Genomic DNA, 24594 nt, shown 5'->3' with positions numbered 1-24594 from the left:
CGCCCAGCAGCCTCGCGGTTCGGCAAGGCCGGGAGAGGCCCCGCCGGCGTGTGGAGGGACAGGTGCGGCTGGGCCAGGCCCGTGGCAGCAGGGTGATGGGGCAGGAAGACGGATTAATACCCCAGACCCGCCGAAATGGCATTTTATGGGGAAGATATTAACGGGTCACCATAAACCCCGTGCGTGCTGCTATCGCTCCCCTACGTCACCGCAGGGAGCTGTGGCGGCTGCATCACGGTGCAGCGTCCAGTGAGCCGCCCTGTCCCCTTCCGGCGGGAAGTGTCCGCTTCGTGCTCGGGCCGGGTAGAGGTAGCGCTGGCCGCTCGGGCCTTTACACTTGTTAAAAAACGGTTACGGGGCACGAGCCCTGAACCTAGAATTACGTTAAGGGGGGGGGGGGTCACTACTTGGCCCTAAAAAACTTTTCCACGTATTTTTACATTTTTAAACAAGCAGCACAGAGCCTGGTTTAATGCCCAAACTGCAGCCGTCAGAATAAATGAGAAACTACGTTCCACGCCTCTCCTTGACAAGCTAAGGTGAATGCAGTCACTAAAGGAACTGTAGAAATTGGCACAGGCTTTTTATATCAGGGAGTATTAACACCTTTACAAAACATAATGTAAACAGAAGTAAAACAAGTATAATGAACGCTTTAAGGTAAAGAAATATGCAGTCATAGAATCATAGTCAAAGCGCTATTGTAAGGTGTAAACCGAACTGTTTTAGAGAGACTGTTCTTTCTGGAGTAGTTATTAAAAGGAGGAAAATTGACAACTTATCAAACATTATTAAAAAAATTGGACATGGACTGTTTTGTGGACATGTGTACTTTGATTATTGAATAAATAGTAACTAAACTATCTGTGTTGTCTAGTTTTGGTGGGTACATAATTGATGCGTTATTTTTTCTGTAACTTCCTAATTTTGTTGGAACCATTCCTTGAGTTTTTTGACAATTTTTCTTTTGCCCCTCAGAGGCTTTCAGTAGTAGAGCTAGTAGTAAATAAAAGTAATTGATTTGTTTGAATGGGCCCATTTCCAGAAGGAAGCCCGGGGAACATGAGGTAATAAATATCCAACCATTTATAAAATTTGGTTATAAATTACACCGTACTAGTCACACGGGACATGTCCATCATATGACTATAACCACCTCTCACAACTTCTCTGATATTTATCCCCATTTAATCTCTATTTTTTAACCTGACTTGGGTGCAGTATTACTGAAACGCTTTGTTAAATATTCTTTCATCATGCAGTAGAGGAGGTTGCTGGACCTCTTTACCATATCAAAACTCATTCATGTAAGGAAACTTATCTATCCATATCCTATTCCGACTATGGCATAGATGGACATTTCTTTGTTTGGAAAGTTGTATGCAAAGACAAATTAGTTATATTTGTTTCTAGGAGAAGCCATCACTTCTATTAAAGTTAGTTCTCTCTATAAAACAAAACAACATTCTAGAAAAGTTGAGAAAAATACCTATGGAAAGGTTACTAACCTTGTACAGTAACTGGAATTCTTTGAGAGGTGTCCCCCTATGGGTGCTCCACATAAGGTGTACATGAGCCTTCAAACAGTGATTTTCAGCAGCAGTGCTCATTCAGTGAGCACAGGTGCTTTAGCAATTATTGTGACCCATACAGAGGATACAGAGGGCTACAACAGATAAACCAGCCTCACTTCCTTCTCTACTACAGTCCCATGGAGATGAAATTCTGAAGCAGAGGGAAAGGAGGGCAGTAATACAGCACCCACAGGAACACAAATCACCAAAAAGAAAACCTCATTACAGTACAAAGTAAGTAACCATTCTCCCTTTGAGTAGTGTCCTTATGGGTGCTTCACTTGACGTGATGCCCATGCAGAACCCTCTGAATGAGGTGGGAACTTTAGAACTTGGTCCTAGAACTTTACAGAATGAAAAGGTAGCATGGATTGGGGCAGAAGCTCCATTCGAATTGGAATGGGGGCAGTGAGGGGAGGTACAAGACTTGGCTGGGGTGGTGCAGCCAGTTCCAGGCTAGGAAAGAGGGTCCTGGGGATTCCTGCCTGTTCAGCCCCTCCAGGTCTTGCTTCTGAGCTGATCATGAGCTCCCTGGCTGGATCCCAGTCACACCAGTCCCCACTATTTCCATTGCAGGCGCTCTGACAGTTGCTTGAGAGACATGCACCAAGGCATAGTGCCTTGAGGAGATGTAAACAAAGGCCCATGTCGCAGCGTTGCCAATTTCCACAATAGGAACATCATTCAGTAGCACAGAGGTCCCCAATCTGTGAGGTGCACTCCCCCCGCCCCAGGAATGTTCAGGGGCAGGGCTGGGGCCTTGCTTCCAGCCCCAGCTTCCTTACCCCTGTCTGCATCCCTCCCGGAGCCACAGCCTCACTCCCAGCTCCAGGGCTTGGATAGGAGTAAAGGCAGGGGCACGAGGTAAAAAGTTTGGGGACCACTGAAATAGGGCAACAGATGTGCACTGAGATCTGTCAAGTGGGCTATGACCCTAGGTGGGTATGTCCCATTAGCAACTGAATAGCAAGAGAGCATGCAGCTGGAAATCCACTTAGTCTCTGTGTGGACACTGGTGTTCCCTTAGCTCTGTCCACTGTAGATAGAGTCTTGGGGAGGCTCTAAAAGGTTTAATCCTGTCCAAATAATAGGCTAGTGATCTCCTAACATCTAAGGTGTGAAGAGCAGCATTCACCTAGTCTGATGGGGTCTAGGGTGGAAAACTAGCAGATGAATAGCCTGATTGGTCTCTGACTTCCATATCACTCTGGGTAGGAATCACTGATGTGGTCAGAAGGATACAGTGTCCCTGAAGACAATAGCGTAATAGAGCTTAATACGGTGGCTCTCAACCTTTCCAGATTACTGTATCCCTTTCAGGAGTCTGATTTGTTTTGTGTACCCCCACGTTATAACTCACTTAAGAACTATTTGCTCACAAAATCAGAAACACACAAAAGTGTCACAGCCATTACTGAAAAAATGCTCATTTTCTCCTTTTTACCATATAATTAGAAAATAAATTAATTGGAATAAAAATATTGTACTTACATTTCAGTGTATAGTATATAGAATAGCATAAACAAGTCCTTGTCTGTATAAAATTTTAGTTTGTACTGACTTCGATAGTCCTTTTAATGTAGCCTCTTGTAAAACTAGGCAAAGATCTAAATGAGTTGATGTACCTTCCGCCCGCTGGAAGACCTCTATGTACCATGGTTGAGTACCACTGACTTAATAAACCAACCTCCTAATTCAGCAACTCTTCAAGCTGAGATAATTGCCATTAGAAAGACAGTTTTCATGGAAAGTTTAAAAGCGTACAAGTCGCAAGTTTCCCATAGAGAGGTTTCATCAGAGAATTAAGAACCAAGTTCAAATCCCAAGTGTGGGGGATTCTCAGACATTCAGGAAAAGATTCAATAGATGGGAATTTGGAAGTAGCAGGATGAGCAAATACCAAGAAACCTTCCACAGGAGAACTCTTTAAACCATGATTTGAGGACTTCAATAGCTCAGACATAGGTCAGAGGTTTATTGCAGGAGTGGGTGGGTGAGATTCTGTGGCCTGCATTGTGCAGGTGGTCAGACTAGATGATCATAATGGTCCCTTCTGACCTTAATATCAAGGAGTCTATGAGAATGAAATGGTGTGATGGCCAGTAGGTGGACCTTAATGGGGCTCAAAGAGAATTCCTTTCTTCAGCGAACAAAGATACTCCAGAGCCTCCAGGATGGAACAGTTGACAGGAGACAGGCGATAGTAAGTGCACCAGTGATGAAATTTTTTCTATTTCCCAAGGTAAGTTTTCCTAGTGGATTATTTTCTGGTGTTCATTAGGACTTTTTGAATCTCTCTGGAACAGGAGAATTCTAGACCCGAGAGCCATCTAGGAATCAAGCCTTGAGCCATAGTGTTCAGACTGGGATGACAAACATTCCCCAAAGCTTGAGTCAGAAGACTGGGCATCAGCAGGAGACTGATGGCTGGCTGAGAGGAGAGGTGAAGCTGATAAGAAAATCACACCTGTCTTGGCCAGAATGGTGCAAGAGTACCATGGTTTTGTCCTGTTTGATTTTATTTAGAAATCCTGATGATTAGCAGTGTTGGAGAAGATTCTTCAACCAAGAGAAGAGAAAGGCATCCCCCAGAGAAAGGCAACTAAGGCCTCCCCGGGAGCTGAATTTCATACATTTCTGGTTGGCAGTGATGGTAAAAAGGTCTCCAATGTTCAGAAGACCCCAAGTAAGGAATACCTGTCTGAGTGTGGATCTGTCAAGTTCCCGGTCTTGATCTTGACTGAAGTATTAATGAGTCAGTCATCTAGGGTGTTTTGAAAGCTAGGCAAACTGCTGTGATGAGGATTCAGTGGACTGTGCATCATTCCATAACCTGATTGCCTTTCAGAAGAGGGAATAGGATCTTGTTCTCCCTGTCAATTTATGTAGTATATACTGGCCTGGTTGTCTGTCATTACATGGACAACTGGGCATTTTATCATGGGGAGAAGTTTATCTCACGCCCCTGAGCTCCTGAATGTTGATATGTAGGGTAGACTCCTGGATGGACCATCTGCCCAACATACTGTGATCTTGTGGATAAGTTTGCCATCTTAGAAAAAATATGTTCAAAACTATTGTGACAGTGTGAGGGACGGTTGAAGGGAACTCCTGAGCATACCTTGTGTGGATTCTTCCACGAGTTGAGGGACACTAGCCCACATTTGGGACTAGAGAGCATCATGTTCAGAGTGTTTCTGTTGGGGGTATAAACTGTCCTGATCCTGTCTTGGAAGCAACACAGGTGTAAGTGGATGTGTAGCATGATGAAGGTACATGCTGCCATATGCCTGAGGAGCTGTAGGCATGATCTGGCAGTGGCCCATAGGTTCATTTGAACTTACGCAATTAAGTCGGTCAGAGTGAAAAATATGTCCTCTTGTAGGTAGGCTCTGGACATTGTGACATGGAGAATGGCCCCTATAGAGATAAGAGGGAGGACTTGGCAGTATTGAGCCGAGGGTTGAGCATGTGGGAGAGACAGAGCCTTCTTTACAGCAGTTTGAACTTCGGTATAGGAATACGCCTTGAGAAGCCAGTCAAGATAACTGAAGATTATTCCCCATTGGTGAAGCTGTGTGGCAACTATCGCCATAACTTTCATAAACACTCCAGGAGTCCAAAAGAGAGGACTCGGTGTAGATAGCAGTCCTGATCTATGTAAAAGCATAGGAATCTCTAGAGAGAGGGGATTTTATCATGGCATGAAAGTATGCCTCTTAAATGACAAGGGTTGCAAAGGTCATTCAGATCCGGGGTGAAATAGCTACAAGTGTTACCATCTTGAATTTTTGTACCTTGATAAAGGTATACAACATCCTGAGATCTAGAGCTGGCCTCCACCTGCCCTTTTTTGGGGGGAACCAGAAAGTATCTGGAATAAAATCCCCATCCTCTATACTAAGTGAGAACTGGTTCCATAGCTCCTATGCAGAGGAGGAAGAAAAATTCTTGTCTGAGGAAAGGCTCATGAGATGGGTGCCTGAAAAGGGATGAGATAAGAGGGAGTGATGGAGTGGAAATGGATGTTATAAACTCCAAGATCTATCTGTCAGAGATAATGTGGTCCCATGAGATGCAGAAATAGGAGAGACTATCCCCAAAAGATGGGAGGATGGAAAGGGCAGGATGATACAACAGCAGACCCAGATTGTGGGAGTGTTTGTGGCCCTTGGCTGAGGTGTCAAAATGAACACTTCATAGATGATGGCTACTGCGTCCATCCAAGTGTAGCAGTGACAACTTTCCCCTCTGCATTCTGGGTTTCTTTTTAGGTGGCTCAGATGCTCTATGGTAGGTGGAGAAAAAAACGGTTGCTTGCCTGTACACTAACTGTTGTTCAAGGTGAGTTGTGCACTTATACATTCCACTGTAGATGTATGTGTTCCCAGTGTACTACAGTAGAAGACTTTTGCCAGAACTACTACTAGGCATAGGCAATGTCTGCACCCCTACTCTCCTCAGGCTCTCAGGCAAGGGCATAAAAGGGGCACGTCTGCTGCCTCCCTCTCCAGTCTTTCACATGTCCAAACTAGTGGGGAGGGAGGTCGTGGAAAGTATAGAAGCAAAACGTCTCAAAGAACAACAATTACTGTGTGGTAGGGTGACCAGATGCCCCAGTTTTATAGGGACAGTCCCGATATTTGGGGCTTTCTCTTATATAGACGCCTATTAGCCCCCATCCTGTCCCAATTTTTCACACTTTCTATCTGGTCACCCTACTGTGTGGATAAGTAACCATTCTCTCTCTTTTGAGTGATTGTGCACATATACATTCCACTGTAGATGGCTCATCAGCAGCTCCCTTACAGGTGGAGTGACTTTGGATCATCTAAGCTAGAGACTGTAACACTGACTTGCCAAAGCCACATCATCATGAGTGGAAAAGATATACACAGAGGACCGTGTCAGTGCCTTGCATATATCAGTTACTGGAACATTGCTCAGAAAAACTAATGAAGTGGATTGAGTGAACCATTATTCTCAATGTAGAGGAGACTTAAGCAACATTGTAGAAGAGCTTAATGCAATCAGAAATCCAGTGTGAGATTCACTGAATTGACAGAGATTAACCTTTAATTCTCTCAGCATAGGTTACAAGAAGCCAGGGGGCGAGAAGTATTTTTTGCTGTCCAGATAGAATGCGTGGGCTTCACAAACACCCAAGGTATGAAGTGTTTTCTCAGCTTTAGATGAATGAGGTTTCAGGAAAAATACTGGAATATTAATTGTTTGGTTTAGATAGAAAACTGACACTACCTTAGGCCAATCCGTAAATTTATGCCTAAGGGGAACCATATCCTTATGTAATGACAGGTTTCAGAGTAACAGCCGTGTTAGTCTGTATTCGCAAAAAGAAAAGGAGTACTTGTGGCACCTTAGAGACTAAACCAATTTATTTGAGCATAAGCTTTCGTGAGCTACAGCTCACTTCATCGGATGCATACTGTGGAAACTGCAGAAGACATTATATACACAGAGACCATGAAACAATACCTCCTCCCATCCCACTCTCCTGCTGGTAATAGCTTATCTAAAGTGATCACTCTCCTTACAATGTGTATGATAATCAAGTTGGGCCATTTACAGCACAAATCCAGGTTCTCTCACCCTCCGCCCCCCCCACCCCCCCAAACTCACTCTCCTGCTGATAATAGCCCATCCAAAGTGACCACTCTCTTTACAATGTGTATGATAATCAAGGTGGGCCATTTTCAGCACAAATCCAGGTTCTCACCCCCCTCCCATTTTTTTTCCAAAAACCACACACACAAACTCACTCTCCTGCTGGTAATAGCTTATCCAAAGTGACCACTCTCCCTACAATGTGCATGATAATCAAGGTGGGCCATTTCCAGCATAAATCCAAGTTTAACCAGAACGTCGGGGGGGGGGGGGGGGAAACAAGGGGAAATAGGCTACCTTGCATAATGACTTAGCCACTCCCAGACACCACTGACTTCCTGAGGAAACTACAATCCATCGGTGATCTTCCTGATAACACCATCCTGGCCACTATGGATGTAGAAGCCCTCTACACCAACATTCCACACAAAGATGGACTACAAGTCGTCAAGAACACTATCCCCGATAATGTCACGGCTAACCTGGTGGCTGAACTTTGTGACTTTGTCCTTACCCATAACTATTTTACATTTGGGGACAATGTATACCTTCAGATCAGCGGCACTGCTATGGGTACCCGCATGGCCCCACAGTATGCCAACCTTTTTATGGCTGATTTAGAACAACGCTTCCTCAGCTCTCGTCCCCTAACGCCCCTACTCTACTTGCGCTATATTGATGACATCTTCATCATCTGGACCCATGGAAAAGAAGCCCTTGAGGAATTCCACCGTGATTTCAACAATTTCCATCCCACCATCAACCTCAGCCTGGTCCAGTCCACACAAGAGATCCACTTCCTGGACACTACAGTGCTAATAAACAATGGTCACATAAACACCACCCTATACCGGAAATCTACTGACTGCTATTCCTACCTACATGCCTCCAGCTTTCACCCTGACCACACCACACGATCCACTGTCTACAGCCAAGCTCTGCGATACAACCGCATTTGCTCCAACCCCTCAGACAGAGACAAACACCTACAAGATCTCTATCAAGCATTCTTACAACTACAGTACCCACCTGCGGAAGTGAAGAAACAGATTGATAGAGCCAGAAGAGTTCCCAGAAGTCACCTACTACAGGACAGGCCTAACAAAGAAAATAACAGAACGCCACTAGCCGTCACCTTCAGCCCCCAACTAAAACCCCTCCAATGCATTATTAAGGATCTACAACCTATCCTGAAGGATGACCCAACGCTCTCACAAATCTTGGGAGACAGGCCAGTCCTTGCCTACAGACAGCCTCCCAACCTGAAGCAAATACTCACCAACAACCACATACCACACAACAGAACCACTAACCCAGGAACCTATCCTTGCAACAAAGCCCGTTGCCAACTGTGCCCACATATCTATTCAGGGGACACCATCACAGGGCCTAATAACATCAGCCACACTATCAGAGGCTCGTTCACCTGCACATCCACCAATGTGATATATGCCATCATGTGCCAGCAATGCCCCTCTGCCATGTACATTGGTCAAACTGGACAGTCTCTACGTAAAAGAATAAATGGACACAAATCAGATGTCAAGAATTATAACATTCATAAACCAGTCGGAGAACACTTCAATCTCTCTGGTCACACAATTACAGACATGAAGGTCGCTATCTTAAAACAAAAAAACTTCAAATCCAGACTCCAGCGAGAAACTGCTGAATTGGAATTCATTTGCAAATTGGATACTATTAATTTAGGCTTAAATAGAGACTGGGAGTGGCTAAGTCATTATGCAAGGTAGCCTATTTCCCCTTGTTTTTTCCTACCCCCCGCCCCCCCCCTCGACGTTCTGGGTAAACTTGGATTTATGCCCACCTTGATTATCATACACATTGTAAGGAGAGTGGTCACTTTGGATGAACTATTACCAGCAGGAGAGCGAGTTTGTGTGTGTGGTTTTTGAAAGAAAAGGGGTGGGGGGTGAGAAAACCTGGATTTGTGCTGGAAATGGCCCACCTTGATTATCATACACATTGTAGGGAGAGTGGTCACTTTGGATAAGCTATTACCAGCAGGAGAATGGGGTGGCAGGAGGTATTGTTTCATGGTCTCTGTGTATATAATGTCTTCTGCAGTTTCCACAGTATGCATCCAATGAAGTGAGCTGTAGCTCACGAAAGCTTATGCTCAAATAAATTGGTTAGTCTCTAGGGTGCCACAAGTACTCCTTTTCTTTTTGCATATCCTTATGGAAGACCATGAAAGGAGAGCCTGAAATTCTGAAACCCTGCTTGCGGAAGTGATAGCCTCCAAAAATGCCATCTGCATAAATTATAATGACAATTAAATTGTAGCCATAGGCTCAAAAAAGGAGTCCCTATGATTTTGAAGAGGACTAGATTTAAATCCCATACAGGTACAGGAGCAGACACAGGAAAGTAAATGGTCACGAGGCCTTGGAGAAATTGAGAAATGAGAGAATGAGAAAAGATGGAAAAATCTGTCTACTGGTAGATTTAGTGCAGAAACAGAAGTCTGGAGAACTCCCACAGAACTAATTGAAAGGCCTGATGATTTTAGGTATAAAAGGTAGTACAGCATACGTGTATTCTCCATGTGATGAGGTGATAAATACTAAGACTGTGTCCAAACCTATAATCTTTTCCACTTCACTCCATATGAGGCTCTAGTGGATTCTTTTCTGCTGCACACAAAGATGGTCTGAACCTCTCAGAAGCACAATTGCTCATAAGTATTGAACCAGCAATCTTCCATGCTGTAAAATGGAGAGTTGAGGTTGAGATGCAGTAACTTGCTTTCGTTCTGAGACAGGAGATCGAACAACAGTAAAGTTATCAGCGACTGGAGGGAAAGCTGGTGGGAAGAAGAAACAGAGTGGGAGGTGGCAGATACAACCATTACGCTCTTGTCAGAGAGCAGGCACACATGCTGTCTAGTAGTACTGCAGGCAAAAGTCTGACTCGAGTGCACAGGGCTCACACACACCTACTGTGGAACATACTTGTGCATAATCACTCAGACAAGAACCGACTGCATGGGACCTCTCTGCTATCTGAGACCCATTAAATCTCCTCGCTTGCAGGTGTACATATGCCCAGCAAATGAAAGTTTGCCTTACAGTCCTTCAGCAAATGCAGACACTCATCCATGGAGTTGCTGAACAAGATACAACCGCATTTGCTCCAATCCCTCTGACAGAGACAAACACCTACAAGATCTCTATCAAGCATTCTTACAACTACAATACCCACCTGCTGAAGTGAAGAAACAGATTGACAGAGCCAAAAGAGTACCCAGAAGTCACCTACTACGGGACATGCCCAACAAAGAAAATAACAGAACGCAACTAGCCGTCACCTTCAGCCCCAAACTAAAACCTCTCCAGTGCATCAGCAGAGATCTATAACCTTTCCTGAAAAATGATCCCTCACTCTCACAGATCTTGGGAGACAGGCCAGTCCTTGCTTAGAGACAGCCGCCCAACCTGAAACAAATACTCTTCAGCAACCACACAACAAACACACTAACCCAGGAACCTATCCTTGCAACAAAGCCCAAAGCCAACTCTGTCCACATATTTACTCAAGTGACACCATCATAGGACCTAATCACATTAGCCACACCATCAGGGGCTCATTCACCTGCACATCTACCAATGTGATATATGCCATCATGTGCCAGCAATGCCCCTCTGCCATGTACATTTGTGTAGAGACTGTCCGGTTTGGCCAAAGAATAAATGGACACAAATCTGACATCAGGAATCATAACATTCAAAAACCGGTAGGAGAACACTTCAACCTCTCTGGCCACTCAGTAAAAGACTTAAGGGTGGCAATTCTGCAACAGAAAAGCTTCAAAAACAAAAAAATACACATATATATATATATACACACACACACAGAAGGTATATCTATTTATCTCTTCTTACTATATGTTCCATTCTATGCATCCGATGAAGTGGGCTGCAGCCCACGAAAGCTTATACTCTAATAAATTTGTTAGTCTCTAAGGTGCCACAAGTACTCCTGTTGTTTTTGCGGATACAGACTAACACAGCTGCTACTCTGAAACCTGAATAATTTAAGACTATCAAAGGGGATGTCTTCTACAGTGTTTTGGATTTCACGCTTTAATCCTACAGACTGCAGCCATGTGGCTCAGCTCATGACTTCAGCTGTGCCGATGAAATGGGGGGCTGTATTGAGAGTTATCCTTGCCAGAAGCTGTCCCTCTGTGATGAGGGCCTGAAATAGTTCCCTATGCTCTGATGGGAGATCTTCGTAAAGGAATTAATTCTAAATAGCTAATGTGATTATATTTTGCAAGAATTGTCTGGTAATTAGCAATTCTGAAATGCAAAGTGGCAGGTAACTCTTGTGACGAAAGATATCTAAGTGCTTTGAATCTTTATCATACAGGGTAGCCTTCAAATTGCATTGTCCGTTGAATATTTATTTACTGCATCGACAACTAAGGAGTTGGGACAGGATTGGCAAATAAAAATTCTGAATCCCTAGCTGGAACATGGTACTTTTTTTTTTTTTTTTTAATAAAAAAGATGGGGGCGGGGAATGCAGTGGTGGCAGGAGTTTGCCAAATTGTTCTTGGCAGGTTCTAACATCTCCTTGTATATAGGAAGAGCAACATACGCTAAAGATGGCGTGTGAAGAATGTCCAGCAGTTTATACTGAGTCTCTTGCACTTCTTGTAACGCTTTTGAAAAGTTATCTGCCACTCTTTTCATCAATTCCTAATGTTTGAAGTCACCAGCACTAGATAAAGAGGGCCTAACAACTTCATCTCGGGAGGATGATGAACTAGTTGTCTGAGGGGTAGCCTCTTTATCATTTCACCTTTCTTGCTCCTCAGACGTCCCCTCCTGTGGTGGAGATTGCTATATGGAAATTGAGAGAATTAAGGAGCGCTGTCCCTAGCATTCCCTGCAAGTGCGGGGTACCATGGAGAACTGTTGTCAATAGACAGCTCAAAGGTCCTAATGTGGCCACGAGGAGAGGAGAGCATAAGGGACTGATCATACCAAGGAGGTTACTGAGCAGATTGAGGTTGCACAAGACTGGAAGTATCCTTCAGTGGAGCAGCTTCAGGAGAAGCTGGTTTAGGCATGTAATCATAAGAGCCCTGAATAGAAAGTTGAGGATCTGGAGAATTCTTTGCATAGTTTAATGGAGGAGCAATGGTTAGCCTCTCTGAATGCATGGGTACCAAGGAATCATGTGGTATCAGCAAGGTATTGGATACAGTGGAGATCATGGTAGCAGGAGTCTAACTGAGCTCAATAAAGGAGTGTCAAGGCTGATTCCGCACTCTGGAACTTGGAGTACAGAAGGTGGGGGCCCGCAAGGATTCTAAAAATTAATACCGGCCACTCCAGACTTGTATTAAACTCCCAAGGTTACAACTTATAGAATCATAGAATATCAGGGTTGGAAGGGACCTCAGGAGGTCATCTAGTCCAACCCCCTGCTCAAAGCAGGACCGATCCCCAATTAAATCATCCCAGCCAGGGCTTTGTCAAGCCTGACCTTAAAAACTTCTAAGGAAGGAGATTCCACCACCTCCCTAGGTAACGCATTCCAGTGTTTCACCACCCTCCAAGTGAAATAGTTTTTCCTGATATCCAACCTAAGTCTCCCCCACTGCAACTTGAGACCATTACTCCTCGTTCTGTCATCTGCTACCACTGAGAACAGTCTAGAGCCATCCTCTTTGGAACCCCCTTTCAGGTAGTTGAAAGCAGCTATCAAATCCCCCCTCATTCTTCTCTTCTGTAGACTAAACATCCCTAGTTCCCTCAGCCTCTCCTCATGACTCGTGTATTCCAGTCCCCTAATCATTTTTGTTGCCCTCCGCTGGACTCTTCCCAATTTTTCCACATCCTTCTTGTAGCGTGGGGCCCAAAACTGGACACAGTACTCCAGATGAGGCCTCACCAACGTCGAATAGAGGGGAACGATCACGTCCCTCGATCTGCTGGCAATGCCCCTACTTATACAGCCCAAAATGCCATTGGCCTTCTTGGCAACAAGGGTAAACTGTTGACTCCTATCCAGCTTCTCGTCCACTGTAACCCCTAGGTCCTTTTCTGCAGAACTGCTGCCGAGCCATTCGGTCCCTAGTCTGTAGCAGTGCATTGGATTCTTCTGTCCTAAGTGCAGGACTCTGCACTTGTCCTTGTTGAACCTCATCAGATTTCTTTTGGCCCAATCCTCCAATTTGTCTAGGTCCTTCTGTATCCTATCCCTGCCCTCCAGCGTATCTATCTGTCCTCCCAGTTTAGTGTCATTTGCAAACTTGCTGAGGGTGCAATCCACACCATCCTCCAGATCATTTATGAAGACATTGAACAAAACAGGCCTGAGGACCGACCCTTGGGGCACTCCACTTGATACCGGCTGCCAACTAGACACGGAGCCATTGATCACTACCCGTTGAGCCCGACGATCTAGCCAGCTTTCTATCCACCTTATAGTCCATTCATTCAGCCCATACTTCTTTAACTTGCTGGCAAGAATACTGTGGGAGACAGTGTCAAAAGCTTTGCTAAAGTCAAGGAACAACACGTCCACTGCTTTCCCTTCATCCACAGAGCCAGTTATCTCGTCATAGAAGGCAATTAGTCAAGCATGACTTGCCCTTGGTGAATCCATGCTGACTGTTCCTGATCACTTTCCTCTCCTCTAAGTGCTTCAGTATCGATTCCTTGAGGACCTGCTCCATGATTTTTCCAGGGACTGAGCTGAGGCTGACTGGCCTGTAGTTCCCAGGATCCTCCTTCTTCCCTTTTTTAAAGATGGGCACTACATTAGCCTTTTTCCAGTCGTCCGGGACTTCCCCCGATCACCATGAGTTTTCAAAGATAATGGCCAACGGCTCTGCAATCACATCTGCCAACTCCTTTAGCACTCTCGGATGCAACGCATCCGGCCCCATGGACTTGTGCACGTCCAGCTTTTCTAAATAGTCCCAAACCACTTCCTTCTCCACAGAGGGCTGGTCACCTCCTCCCCATGCTGTGCTGCCCAGTGCAGCAGACTGGGAGCTGACCTTGTTCGTGAAGACAGAGGCAAAAAAAAGCATTGAGTACATTAGCTTTTTCCACATCCTCTGTCACTAGGTTGCCTCCCTCATTCAGTAAGGAGCCCACACTTTCCTTGACTTTCTTCTCTCTGACCTTGGATGGATAGATGCTGCCACCACCCAAATGCAAAACCCCTGAGAACCCAGGTAGGCACACTTGGGAATTCTTTCCTGTGGGATACCCTCAAGCCCTTTCACACACCCCTTCCAGGGAAGAGCCGAGAAAGAAAAAGAAAATTAGCTGTTGTCCCCAACTAATTAAACAACATATGCACAAACCTTTTAGGACACCAAAAATCCAATCCTGTTCTTAAAAAGCGTAAATTTTATTAAAAACAAAAAGAAAGAAAATACATCCAGAATTTAGGCTTTTGCTAGATTTAAAAAAACCCACTTACAAAAATTAAACATCAAGAATAACCTTCTTGAGGTCCAGCTTAAAGATTACAAGCAAAACAAAAAGCATTTGGGGTTAGCACAGAGGAGTCCACAAGCCAAGAAGAAATAAACAGAAATAAACCTAATCGCAGCTTTCTAGACATTTTCTGATTATGAGGAGGTTTTAGGTATGATCTGATGATTTCCATACCTGACAAAAATCTTTTTACTGCATAGTCCCAGCCCTGTCTCTGCTCTGTCCCCTCCCTCTGGAGAACAATGGAACAGACAAAGGGAAGTTTTTCCCAATTTTAGAAAGTTCTAACCTTCCCACTGTCTCTTTTGGTCCGGCGCCCTCTCCTTTCCTTTTACCTGTGGACTTTTTAACCCTTTACAGGTAAAGCAAGCAGAGAACAGCTACTAAGAGGGATTTTATAGCTAACTGGCTGTCTGAGTGTCCATAAAAGGGAGCTCCCTCTTTCCCCCCCGCTTCATTTATCACAAGGAGACACAGGTTCATCGGAGACAAACATAGCCCTGGAAAACCTGAACTCCTGCAGTACTGGGTGCAGTTGCACGGGAACCTGATGAACCGGGGTTGCAGTGGCCTGCAATACTGAGAATGGTGCAGGGAGAACTGTAACATCTGCTGGACTACCAATCGAAGCACCAAAGAAGTAGATGTTGCAGGTAATACTGATTTCTTCATTGCAGAGCCCATAGAGTCTCTAGTATCTTGTTCATACTTTGATACTTGTCCATATTTGTTCATACTGAAGACTTCGGTACCAATTGGTGAGTACCGTATGATTTAGATGAGCTTGAGGACTTCGATTTAAAGCTTTCTGTACCAAAACTGTTCAAACCTCTCTAGGAGGTTTAAGGAGTGTGGGGTCTCCGGCACAGCGGATCTCTTGCTGAGATTTAGTATTCTTGATGAAAGACTTTCCGTCACTTGTAGGTCTACCTGACAGGGCTGACGAGACACTGGGGTGACTTGGAGACTGCTGTACAGGGACCATTTCTGCGCTTGAAGTTAAAGCTAGACAAATGGAGCACTTCATCATTTAACATCTCTCTCACCTGGAGTGGCTCTTAAAACAAGTGCCGAGGGCACGTGTACCCACAAGGGAACAGATACAGTGTGAGTGGCTGTCACTAACTAGGAAGGACTCCTGGCAAGTGAGTCAGAGTTTGAAGCCTGGGGACTTAAGTATGCCCCCAAAAGTAACTAAGGCCTTGTCTAGGCTACAGAGTTGTGTCGACAAAAGTTATGTTGATGATCAAAAAAGTGCTATAACAACATCACTATCGCATGTTCACATTACGCTCCCTTTGTTGGCAGAGTGTGTCCACAGATGATGCTCAAGCATCGACAGTGAGAGCAGTGCATTGCAGCGCAGAAGACTCAGTGTTTGGCTGGATTAGAGCACTTCCAGTCTATTATTTGAGCTGACTGGCTTCACAGTTCCACATTTTGGAATAGCTATACCATCATGTTTATTAGATCTGTGCGAAGTATCTCACTTAATCTTTTTTTTTCTTATTCTATATAATTTCTAACACTCTATAGTCCTCTTAAAGTTTTATGTTGGAAAGATTATAGGAAGATTTTTGAAACAAGAAAGATATCCTTCACAAAAATATTCAGGTCGATTTTGTAGCTGTTCTTCCCAACCTAGACGCGGCACACTTTCCCCAGCATGCGAATGTCTTTTGTTTTTTTTTCCCCTGAAGTAATGGTTGGGCATTAAAATCATTCAGTTCTTCTGTGATGAGATTTGAATTCCAAGCTATTTTATAGAATACGTTTCCCAAGTGTTTTTTGGATGATGACTTTTCAGAGTACAACAAAGTTCTCCCCAGCATTTCAGATTTGGCATATATTACTTCAAAGCCAGATATTTTCCCAATCATGGATTGGTTTAGATACTAGTTGTAGGGAAATGCTCATGTTTGACAATACATCATTAGCATGTAAACCTATTTTCTGATAGGTTTCTGAAAGTTTTATTCTTCTGATAAATTCATTTCTTATCCTCTGTGTAAAAGGCTACCTGCCCAATGCAAAAAGTAAAGACGACAATGGACATCCCTTCCTACCTCTCCTGTGTAATTCAAAGAGGGGAGATTTAACCCCATTCAGGCTCTCAGTTGCTTTTTGTCTGGTATAAACGGTGTTATGGTTTTGTCACAGAAATCGTGAATTTGAATAAAGTTTGTGGAAACCTTGAACACTGCTGTAAAAACACATTTGATTAGGCCCCCAAACAAACGGCATGGTGATTCTGTATGTGAGGTTGCAATGCCACTCATTTGGGGGCCTAATCAAATGTAGTGGCAGTCTCTGAAGCTGTTGACAACTTTAATGATTTACCTTACTCATCACGCACTGTTCTTAGTTTCTGGCAGCATAGACATACATATGCCCATCACTGAAGGGTATAGCTGCCCTCTGAGGGACAATATTTGAAACCCTGAAGACTTTTGCTCCATCATAAGAGCTGAAAGCCCAGTACCTGGCAATCAAAAAACAAAATTTTACCCACAATAGAAATCTATACAAATTATCCTAACTACTAAAGAGATAACTATATACAATAAATTTGTTTAAAATGTGCAAGTGCGCAGAAGGTAGAGATGCTGCTTGCAGTAACATCTCACAGCCCTGGGCTGTAAGAAGGAACTCAGGGATGTTTGGCCCTGCTGTGCCCTTTTTGCCCTCTGGTGCGTGGTGGGGTGCAGGATGTAAGTGCAGCCCCAATGGCCACTGCTAGCAAAAAAGATGCTTACCTTACCAGCCAACATGGAGAATGAAAAAGCAGAAAGGAGAAAGTCCCAGCAGGAGAGGGAGGAGATTCACCAGGACACAGAGGGTCTTCTCCGGCAACAAACACAAATGCTGCACTTTTGTTGACCTATAGGTTCAACAATCATGGGCTCGTCTACTGTTGCAGTCAATGGAGAACTCAATTTTAGCACCTCCCTGCACCCCTACAATATTCCATGTGACATCAGAGGCCACTGCCTTACCCCAACCAATCTCCAAAAGGGGACAGTAAAGATGACCCACAGTTTCACATATTCAGCAGTTGTGGCTCTCACAGGTCAGTGTGTGTAACCCAAGTGGATTGAAGTGGACATAAGGGTTCTTTCTCCTTGCAAAGTTCTGTTAATTTGTTTTATTGTCTTTATTTTTAACTTACACATAGTTTCTTTACTGGTTTTGGTATGCAATAAATGTATATTTTTTGGAAATTCATCTTGATTTTATAACATACTGCAGCTGAAGAGCCTTTAACAAGGAACAGCTTGAGCTCTCAAAACATGAGTACAATAATAGAATTCAATGGCTGGAAGTCAAAACTCAATAAAGTAAAACTGGAAATAAAGTGCAAATTTTTAACAGAGGATAATTAATCACTGGAACAATTTAGCAAGAGATGAAGTTTTTTCCATCACTTGGTCTTTACATGGAAACTGACTGTTTCTGAATATGCCTTAATTCAGGGATGTCAAACGTATAGGCCCAGACTGTGGACTGGCTCAGGCCCAGAGGACACTTCCCCCTGACTTACTGCTCCTTCTTTAATTTACAAAGGCATCCACCATCATGCATTTACTTGACTTCTTCATGTTGGCTGCTATATTGACCCTCTAGGTCCTCTGTTCACAATCCAATGCAGCACTGACTTGCAGGATAGTACTGAACATACCCTCTTCTTTCTCCTCTTCGGGTCTGGCATTCCAAGCAAGTGGAGGGGCACCCCTCAAGGCTGCAATGACAGTAGCTACAGATAACACACACAGATGTATCACTTTATTTTTAGTCACATAGGAAAATAAAAGCTAAATTTCAGAACTCCCTTTCCTTACTCCTATAAGCATTTTCAAATAAGACATGCTTATTGACACTTCAGCTTTGGAGCACCCCTGCACATCACAGTTCTCCTTTCTCCAGTCCCAGCCATGAGTATGACCCAGCCAGGACAGGGGTGGGAGGAAGAAAGGAGAGTTGTTCAGTTGCATAGAACAGAATTTCAGCCTTTATTTCCATGGGTATGAATACAAGCAATGGCACTGTTTTTCACAGGAGGCAGCGATTTTAGCAGATCTCTCACTCCTGAGTTTAAAAAAAGGCACTCGTAGCACAATGGCTGTTGGCATCCCAAAGCAACCAGGGCCTGTATGCTGCTCGCCTGTTTACTGTGACTGTGCCGGCCAAAGTCATCACAGAGTGAGGTAGGAAAGTATCCTATCAGAGTTAAAAACAAGGCTGCCATCCCTAGAAACCGTCAGGGGAGAGCTGCAGAGTACCTCCATGAAAGTTTTATCAAGATCACTAGAGGATACAAGACACAGCCTGTGTACATGAACAAACTGCTCCATACCTCCCATCCCCAAATTCGACAGGAGAATGACAGGCGGATACCAGCTCTACCCCCTTTTTTGTATTGCTGCCTTGTCTAGTACAAATAAAACAACGTAAAGTCAATACCCGTGTCCTGCTAAGTCAGAGTGTGGTCAAGCATTATATTACATTTAAACACCGTGAGGAAAAATGCATGCATACACTTACCCAAGGTTCCTTCCATTGCACTGGGCTTGTCTGTGCTTGGCTGGTGGGACTGGCTAGTCTCCGGTGGAGTCTCAACCAGGTCTTGGCTCACAGCATAGGCATAGTTGGACCCTTACCCTGCTGCAGGTCCCCCATCCTCTTTTTCCTGCTTGCTGTTAACAACAGGGGTCTCTGTCTCCAGCTCCTCAGAGGTATCTACATTGGTCTGCAGGGTGCTGGTGGGGTCTCCATTAAGTATAGCCTGCAGCTTGTTGTAAAAATTGACAGGTCTGTGACTTGGCAGCAGATCGACTGTTGGCCTTCCTGGCCTTGTAGTATGCCCACTGCAGTTCCTTTGCTTTCATGCAGCACTGTACTCATTGTACCCCCTGACCTGCTTCCCCTGTGAAATCTTTTAGTAAATATCCATGTTGCCATGACAATTCCCTATCTGTGCTTGCAGAGTTTCTTCTCCCCACAGGCCCAGGAGATCCAATACCTCCCATCTGCTCCAAGCAGGAATGCATCTAGAGCATTGAGCCAGGCTGGACAGTTGAGCACTTGTGCACAAGGAAGAGCTGCTAGGTGTGCTCGCCAAACTGGGCAATCAGGAAAAGGCATTTCAAAACACAAAAGATTTTTAAAGAGGAGGTTTGGCTTCCGGTCTCTGACCCCTGGGCACTGGAGTTCACAACTGTGAGACAGCTGCTGGAATACTATTGAGGTTGAAAGACATCACACAGTGTTTACTTTTGCACTGTGTCGACCTCAATAGGTCAACCATAGCTCAACACTATTTGGGAAGGTGGTGTTATTGCATCATTGTAACGGGGTGCTCACATTGGCTAAAGAAAATTTTCAGTGTAAAGACATATACAGCTAGGTTGATGCAAGGTGACTTACATCAATAAAACTTTCTAGGGTAGACCAGGCCGTAGTTATTTTGGTGTATGTCTATGCATTGTCCCCACACAGATGCAAAATAATTAAGTTGGGTTTTATTTGTATCTTTTGTTATTTTGGTGTAAGTCTGCATGTGAAGGAGACTGATGATAAATTGTTAATATTGATATTTTCTCCATCCTGCAGCAACAGTCTATGTTGACACACAATTAAGATAAGGGATTTTTTGTTGGGTAGTTGGGGGAAGGGGAGTCCACACTCACACAGTCTCCAGTAGACTGTGCAGAGCTTTAGTTTGTATTCAGTTCATATTTGGTAGGGTGTTTTTCATAGGCATTAGGACTAAAAACTAAAAAAAATTAAAGCATAGACTGATTAACCAGAAGTTGGAGTGCACGTGGCCCTTTCTGCTTCACTCTTTTATGTTCATCACTGATTATACTACTGCACCTTTCTTAAAAGAGCCTCAGTTTTTGGACAGGAGCCATGAGTATGGTTTGTCTTCCAAACCAGGAAAGTTACTATGAAACATTTCATTCTGGTTCATTTATTTGTTGGTAAATTACAGGCTATTGCCTAAAGTTGTATTTGGACATAAACACAGCAATTCCTTTTTTAGGAGCAGTCTACACTCCAAGTGCAATAGCAGAACCAAGCAAAGAGAAACTTTGAAGACAGAAAAAAAAAAAAGACAAAATATAGGAAACGTTTGTCAAAGATATGGTTTTTGTTTTTAACAGAAGAACAATGTTATTTTACATCAGCTGTTAAGCACTTAAGTCAGTTTTATTTGTTAGTGATAATTATTAAATGAAATTGAAACATTAAATGGCAAGAGTTTCAGACATGAGTCTAATTTCCAATAACCAATGGGGCAACACAAAAGACAAAATAATTAGTCTGCAAATTGCTTTCATCTGCTATAACTGTACTTAACATTGACAAAGGACATGACAATCGTCATTTGACTACTGTTCATCCCTGCTGTCCTCTTGTTAACTACTTTCAGAAGACTGGACATCCATCTTGTTCATGCTGCCTATGTTAATGTCTTTGGCTGGTCCACAGAACTGCAATTCATCTCTGAACAAAAATTGTGTGCATTACTACAATGAAATACCTAGTTTATTCTAGACTAAGACCTTAAATCCTGAACCTTTCCATTAATATGGGTCTTCAAGCTGTGGGTAATAGGGCTGGTGACATTTTTATTTTATTATTTTTTTAAGTTACTAGTTGCGTTTTTGATACAAAAACCATATAAATATCCCCTATGAGAATCAAGAAGGCATCTAGATGTTTAGGTTTTTAATGATCTGTCAGTCTAAAACTCGAACAACATTTTACTCAAATGATTCAGTCTTGGATACAGTGTGTTCTGATTCTCTTCAAAGTGAACAGGTAAGTTATGCAATAGTTATCATGCCTGATCGGTGTTCACTGAACCTCGGTACTCAGGCATAAATTACAAGCATCATCTTAGTTCTTAATTGCTAATACCCCAGTATCAAAAATATGTACTATACAAAGAACCTCAAATATGCCAAAGCAATCTGATCATGAAAATTCACACTTAATACATTTTCTCCCTGAAAAATAAACAGGGCGACCAAGAGGTCCCAGAAGTTAGAGATGGGAGGAGAAAAGATATTACAGGTTTCATGCCTGACTTATTGCTACATGATTACTACTTTAAGGGTCATCTGGCCAGTTCTTAATCACTCTTGGAAGTCCCAAATTACAAAGGTACATTTAAACACGGGAGTGGGGGGGGGGGGGAGAAGGGGGGACAATTAGTGTAATACAAAAATGATACCCAACAAAGTTAGATAAGTCATTATAAATACATAAGAAAATCAGCTACACTATAAAGAGACTCAGTGTAAAAGCACAAGTTCCAAAAGCACCAACAAACATGTCAACTGTCTTGATTTTTAAGTCAGGACAAGTCCAATTATGAAATCTTTTAAAAAAAACCCATAACACACCTGGCAAAGTTTTGTTCGATTCTTCCCACACAATCAATATCCGATTGTGCAGGCAAATTCCATATATTATAAGTACGCAGTATCCGTTGTTTGCAGCCAACCCTCAGAGATTTTATATTTGGATCTCCACAGCAAGTAACAGTACTGTACCAATTAAATATACTTTACAAGATTTTTTAAAAATGTAAATATAGCTCATTTGCACATCCACATGGAGTGTCCCAGATTTAGGTTACATCTAATCATAACGACTGTTACTAAAATATTTGCTTGGGTTTAAGAGGTATATGGCTTAACCTTACAATGCACATAGTAAATGCTACAGTTTGCTTAGAGGTAATGAGTCCTTGCCTTTTTTCAGTGACTGTATTAAGTGTAAAGTTTCGGAATCTTAGGAAATCTTAAACTCTACAATCCTTCTTTTTTATGCTGGGGATGGAGGAGAGTTGGTTCATTTATTAGAAACAAAACCCAGTTTAAAAATCTATTACTAAACTTAGCTGTTGGGTTTTTTTTAAATAAATCTTAACTTTTTTTAGTGTTGGTAGCATTACAGCTTTGGTGTTGGGTTAGTTCTAGCAAATCAGATTATACATAGTATAATATACGCTGTCATTTATATTAAAAGAGGTATTCTGTAAGAAAAAATATTAATTCCATTTCCAATGGTAAGCTTGTGGGGTCTGATGTCCCACCATGGATCACAGGAATCAGAGCACTGTCCAAGTCATTTAGATAATGCTGTGGAAGAAGTTGGCCTCCAGATCCTAACTGATACTCAACCTAAAATAAAAAGAGGTATAGTAAGTTGATACATTACACATTAGATATTAATACAAAACAAAAGTAGAGGTGCAGTAGATGCACTGTGCAAACATCACCGTCTGTATAAAACAAATTTCAGCTCATGGTTGTCTATTATAAAAAGTGGTATTGAAGAGACTTTGGGCAAGTCAACACATTCACTGGCAAGAAGGTTTTGTGTTTAGAACTGAGAGACACCGCCTTCTGCTCATCGAATAACCGGCCTTCAACACTTCAAGGTGCTGCTAGTTCAGGATGCAAGCAACCAGAAATATTGTGAATTAGTTACTTAATGACAGACCATTGAAAAGTATGAAACTTTAAACAAAAAACACAAGTTTAAATTGTGGTGAGCTGTAAACTTCTGCAGCTCTCTCAGCTAAGATCTTGAAACAAAACCTAGAGTAGTTTCTCTAGGAACAACAGGGATCGAGTCTAACTCTCAGACTTGTGTCTGAATTCTTTCCAGGTACATCCATTGCTGGTAATGGACTTAGCATTTGGCGATGTGGCAAGATTTAAAAGAGCTAAAGAAGTTATACCTAAATACCATTATTTTAAGGTGGCGTGACTTTATTGAGAAAAACCGTGACCGTATAGATCATTGTTGCAACCACTGTTATAATATTTGCAGCAAATATTGTACAAAGGTTGTCATTTGAGGTGTCTATGAAGGGGTTATAATTATGCTGGCTGTATGTGTGTATCATTTTTATATTTGAAGGTTATGAATATGGGCTATGTACTTGTATTTCAAATGTATTTGATTCCGAGTAGCCTCAGTGAAGCATTTGGTCAGCTTCTTGAGAAAGGACTATTCTCAGTAAGTGCCCAGTCAAGAAACACTTAACTGACAATGAACTTTGGGAGACACCAATCCACATCTGAGCTTTCCTGGGGACATTCAATCTAACATGTAAACAGTGGTGTCGGCCTGCAAACTGAGTCATACATGGACATGTGACTTGCCCATGTATCTCCAGACTCCATCTTGCTGCTGTGATTTTCCAGTGAGAACAAAAGGGGTCCTTCCATGGGCAGAGAATATAAAAGGCCCTGAAAACCCCTCCATCTTGTCTTCATCCTGCTTCTGACCTCTGAAGGAACCTTGCTACAAACTGAAGCTCTGAACAAAGGACTGAATGACCCAACCCAGCTGTGAATGTACTCCAGAGACTTGTTTTGAACCTGCAGTTTATTCCATCACTGCTACAAGCCTGAACCAAGAACTTTGCCATTACTGTATGTAATTGATTCCATTTAACCAATTCTAGCTGTCATCTGTATCTTTTTTCTTTTATGAATATCTTTAGATTTTAAAATTCTAAAGAATTGGCAGCAGCATGATTTGTGGGTAAGATCTGATTTGTATATTGACCTGGGTCTGAGGCTTACTCCTTTGGGATCGGGAAAAACTTTTTTCTTTTACTGGGGTATTGATTTTCATAACCATTTGTCCCCATAACGAGTGGCACTGGTGGTGATACTGGGAAACTGGAGTGTCTGAGGGAATTGCTTGTGTGACTTCTCGTTAGCCAGTGGGGTAAAACCAAAGTCCTCTCTATCTGGCTGGTTTGGTGTGCCTCAGAAGTAGAGAAACCCCAGCCTTGGGCCGTAACTGCCCTGCTCTAAACAATTTGTCCTGAATTGATACTCTCAGAAGTGTCCCACCAAAGGCAGCATCATTAC

At 43.0% G+C, this 24594-nt stretch overlaps 1 protein-coding gene and 1 long non-coding RNA gene across 10 annotated transcripts in view; one reads left to right on the top strand and one right to left on the bottom strand.

Moving 5' to 3' along the window:
* Positions 1–70: 70 nt before the first annotated feature.
* On the top strand, positions 71–24593 carry LOC125637446 (uncharacterized). 7 transcript variants are annotated; one of them, XR_012668457.1, is made up of 7 exons: positions 71–539; positions 1708–1808; positions 4101–4260; positions 5849–5918; positions 6663–6741; positions 15050–15342; positions 23375–24593. It is a non-coding gene; the product is annotated as an uncharacterized LOC125637446 (long non-coding RNA). The 7 variants fall into 7 exon arrangements; XR_012668458.1 differs by lacking the exon at positions 23375–24593 and adding an exon at positions 15998–16822; XR_012668459.1 differs by lacking the exons at positions 15050–15342; positions 23375–24593 and adding an exon at positions 20733–20810.
* Positions 20641–24594, bottom strand: part of ZFYVE16 (zinc finger FYVE-type containing 16) — a 61433-nt gene continuing 57479 nt past the window's right edge. For all 3 annotated transcript variants that reach the window (XM_048851863.2, XM_048851865.2, XM_075128548.1), the window contains exon 18: positions 20641–22884. In XM_048851863.2, coding sequence (XP_048707820.2) covers positions 22723–22884 — 162 coding nt within the window. In that variant the 3' untranslated portion in view covers positions 20641–22722. The remainder of the gene's footprint in view (positions 22885–24594) is intronic.

The sequence above is a fragment of the Caretta caretta genome, chromosome 5 (assembly GCF_965140235.1).
Source record: "Caretta caretta isolate rCarCar2 chromosome 5, rCarCar1.hap1, whole genome shotgun sequence".
Taxonomy (NCBI): domain Eukaryota; kingdom Metazoa; phylum Chordata; order Testudines; family Cheloniidae; genus Caretta; species Caretta caretta.
This window is presented reverse-complemented; position numbering and strand designations above follow the sequence as displayed.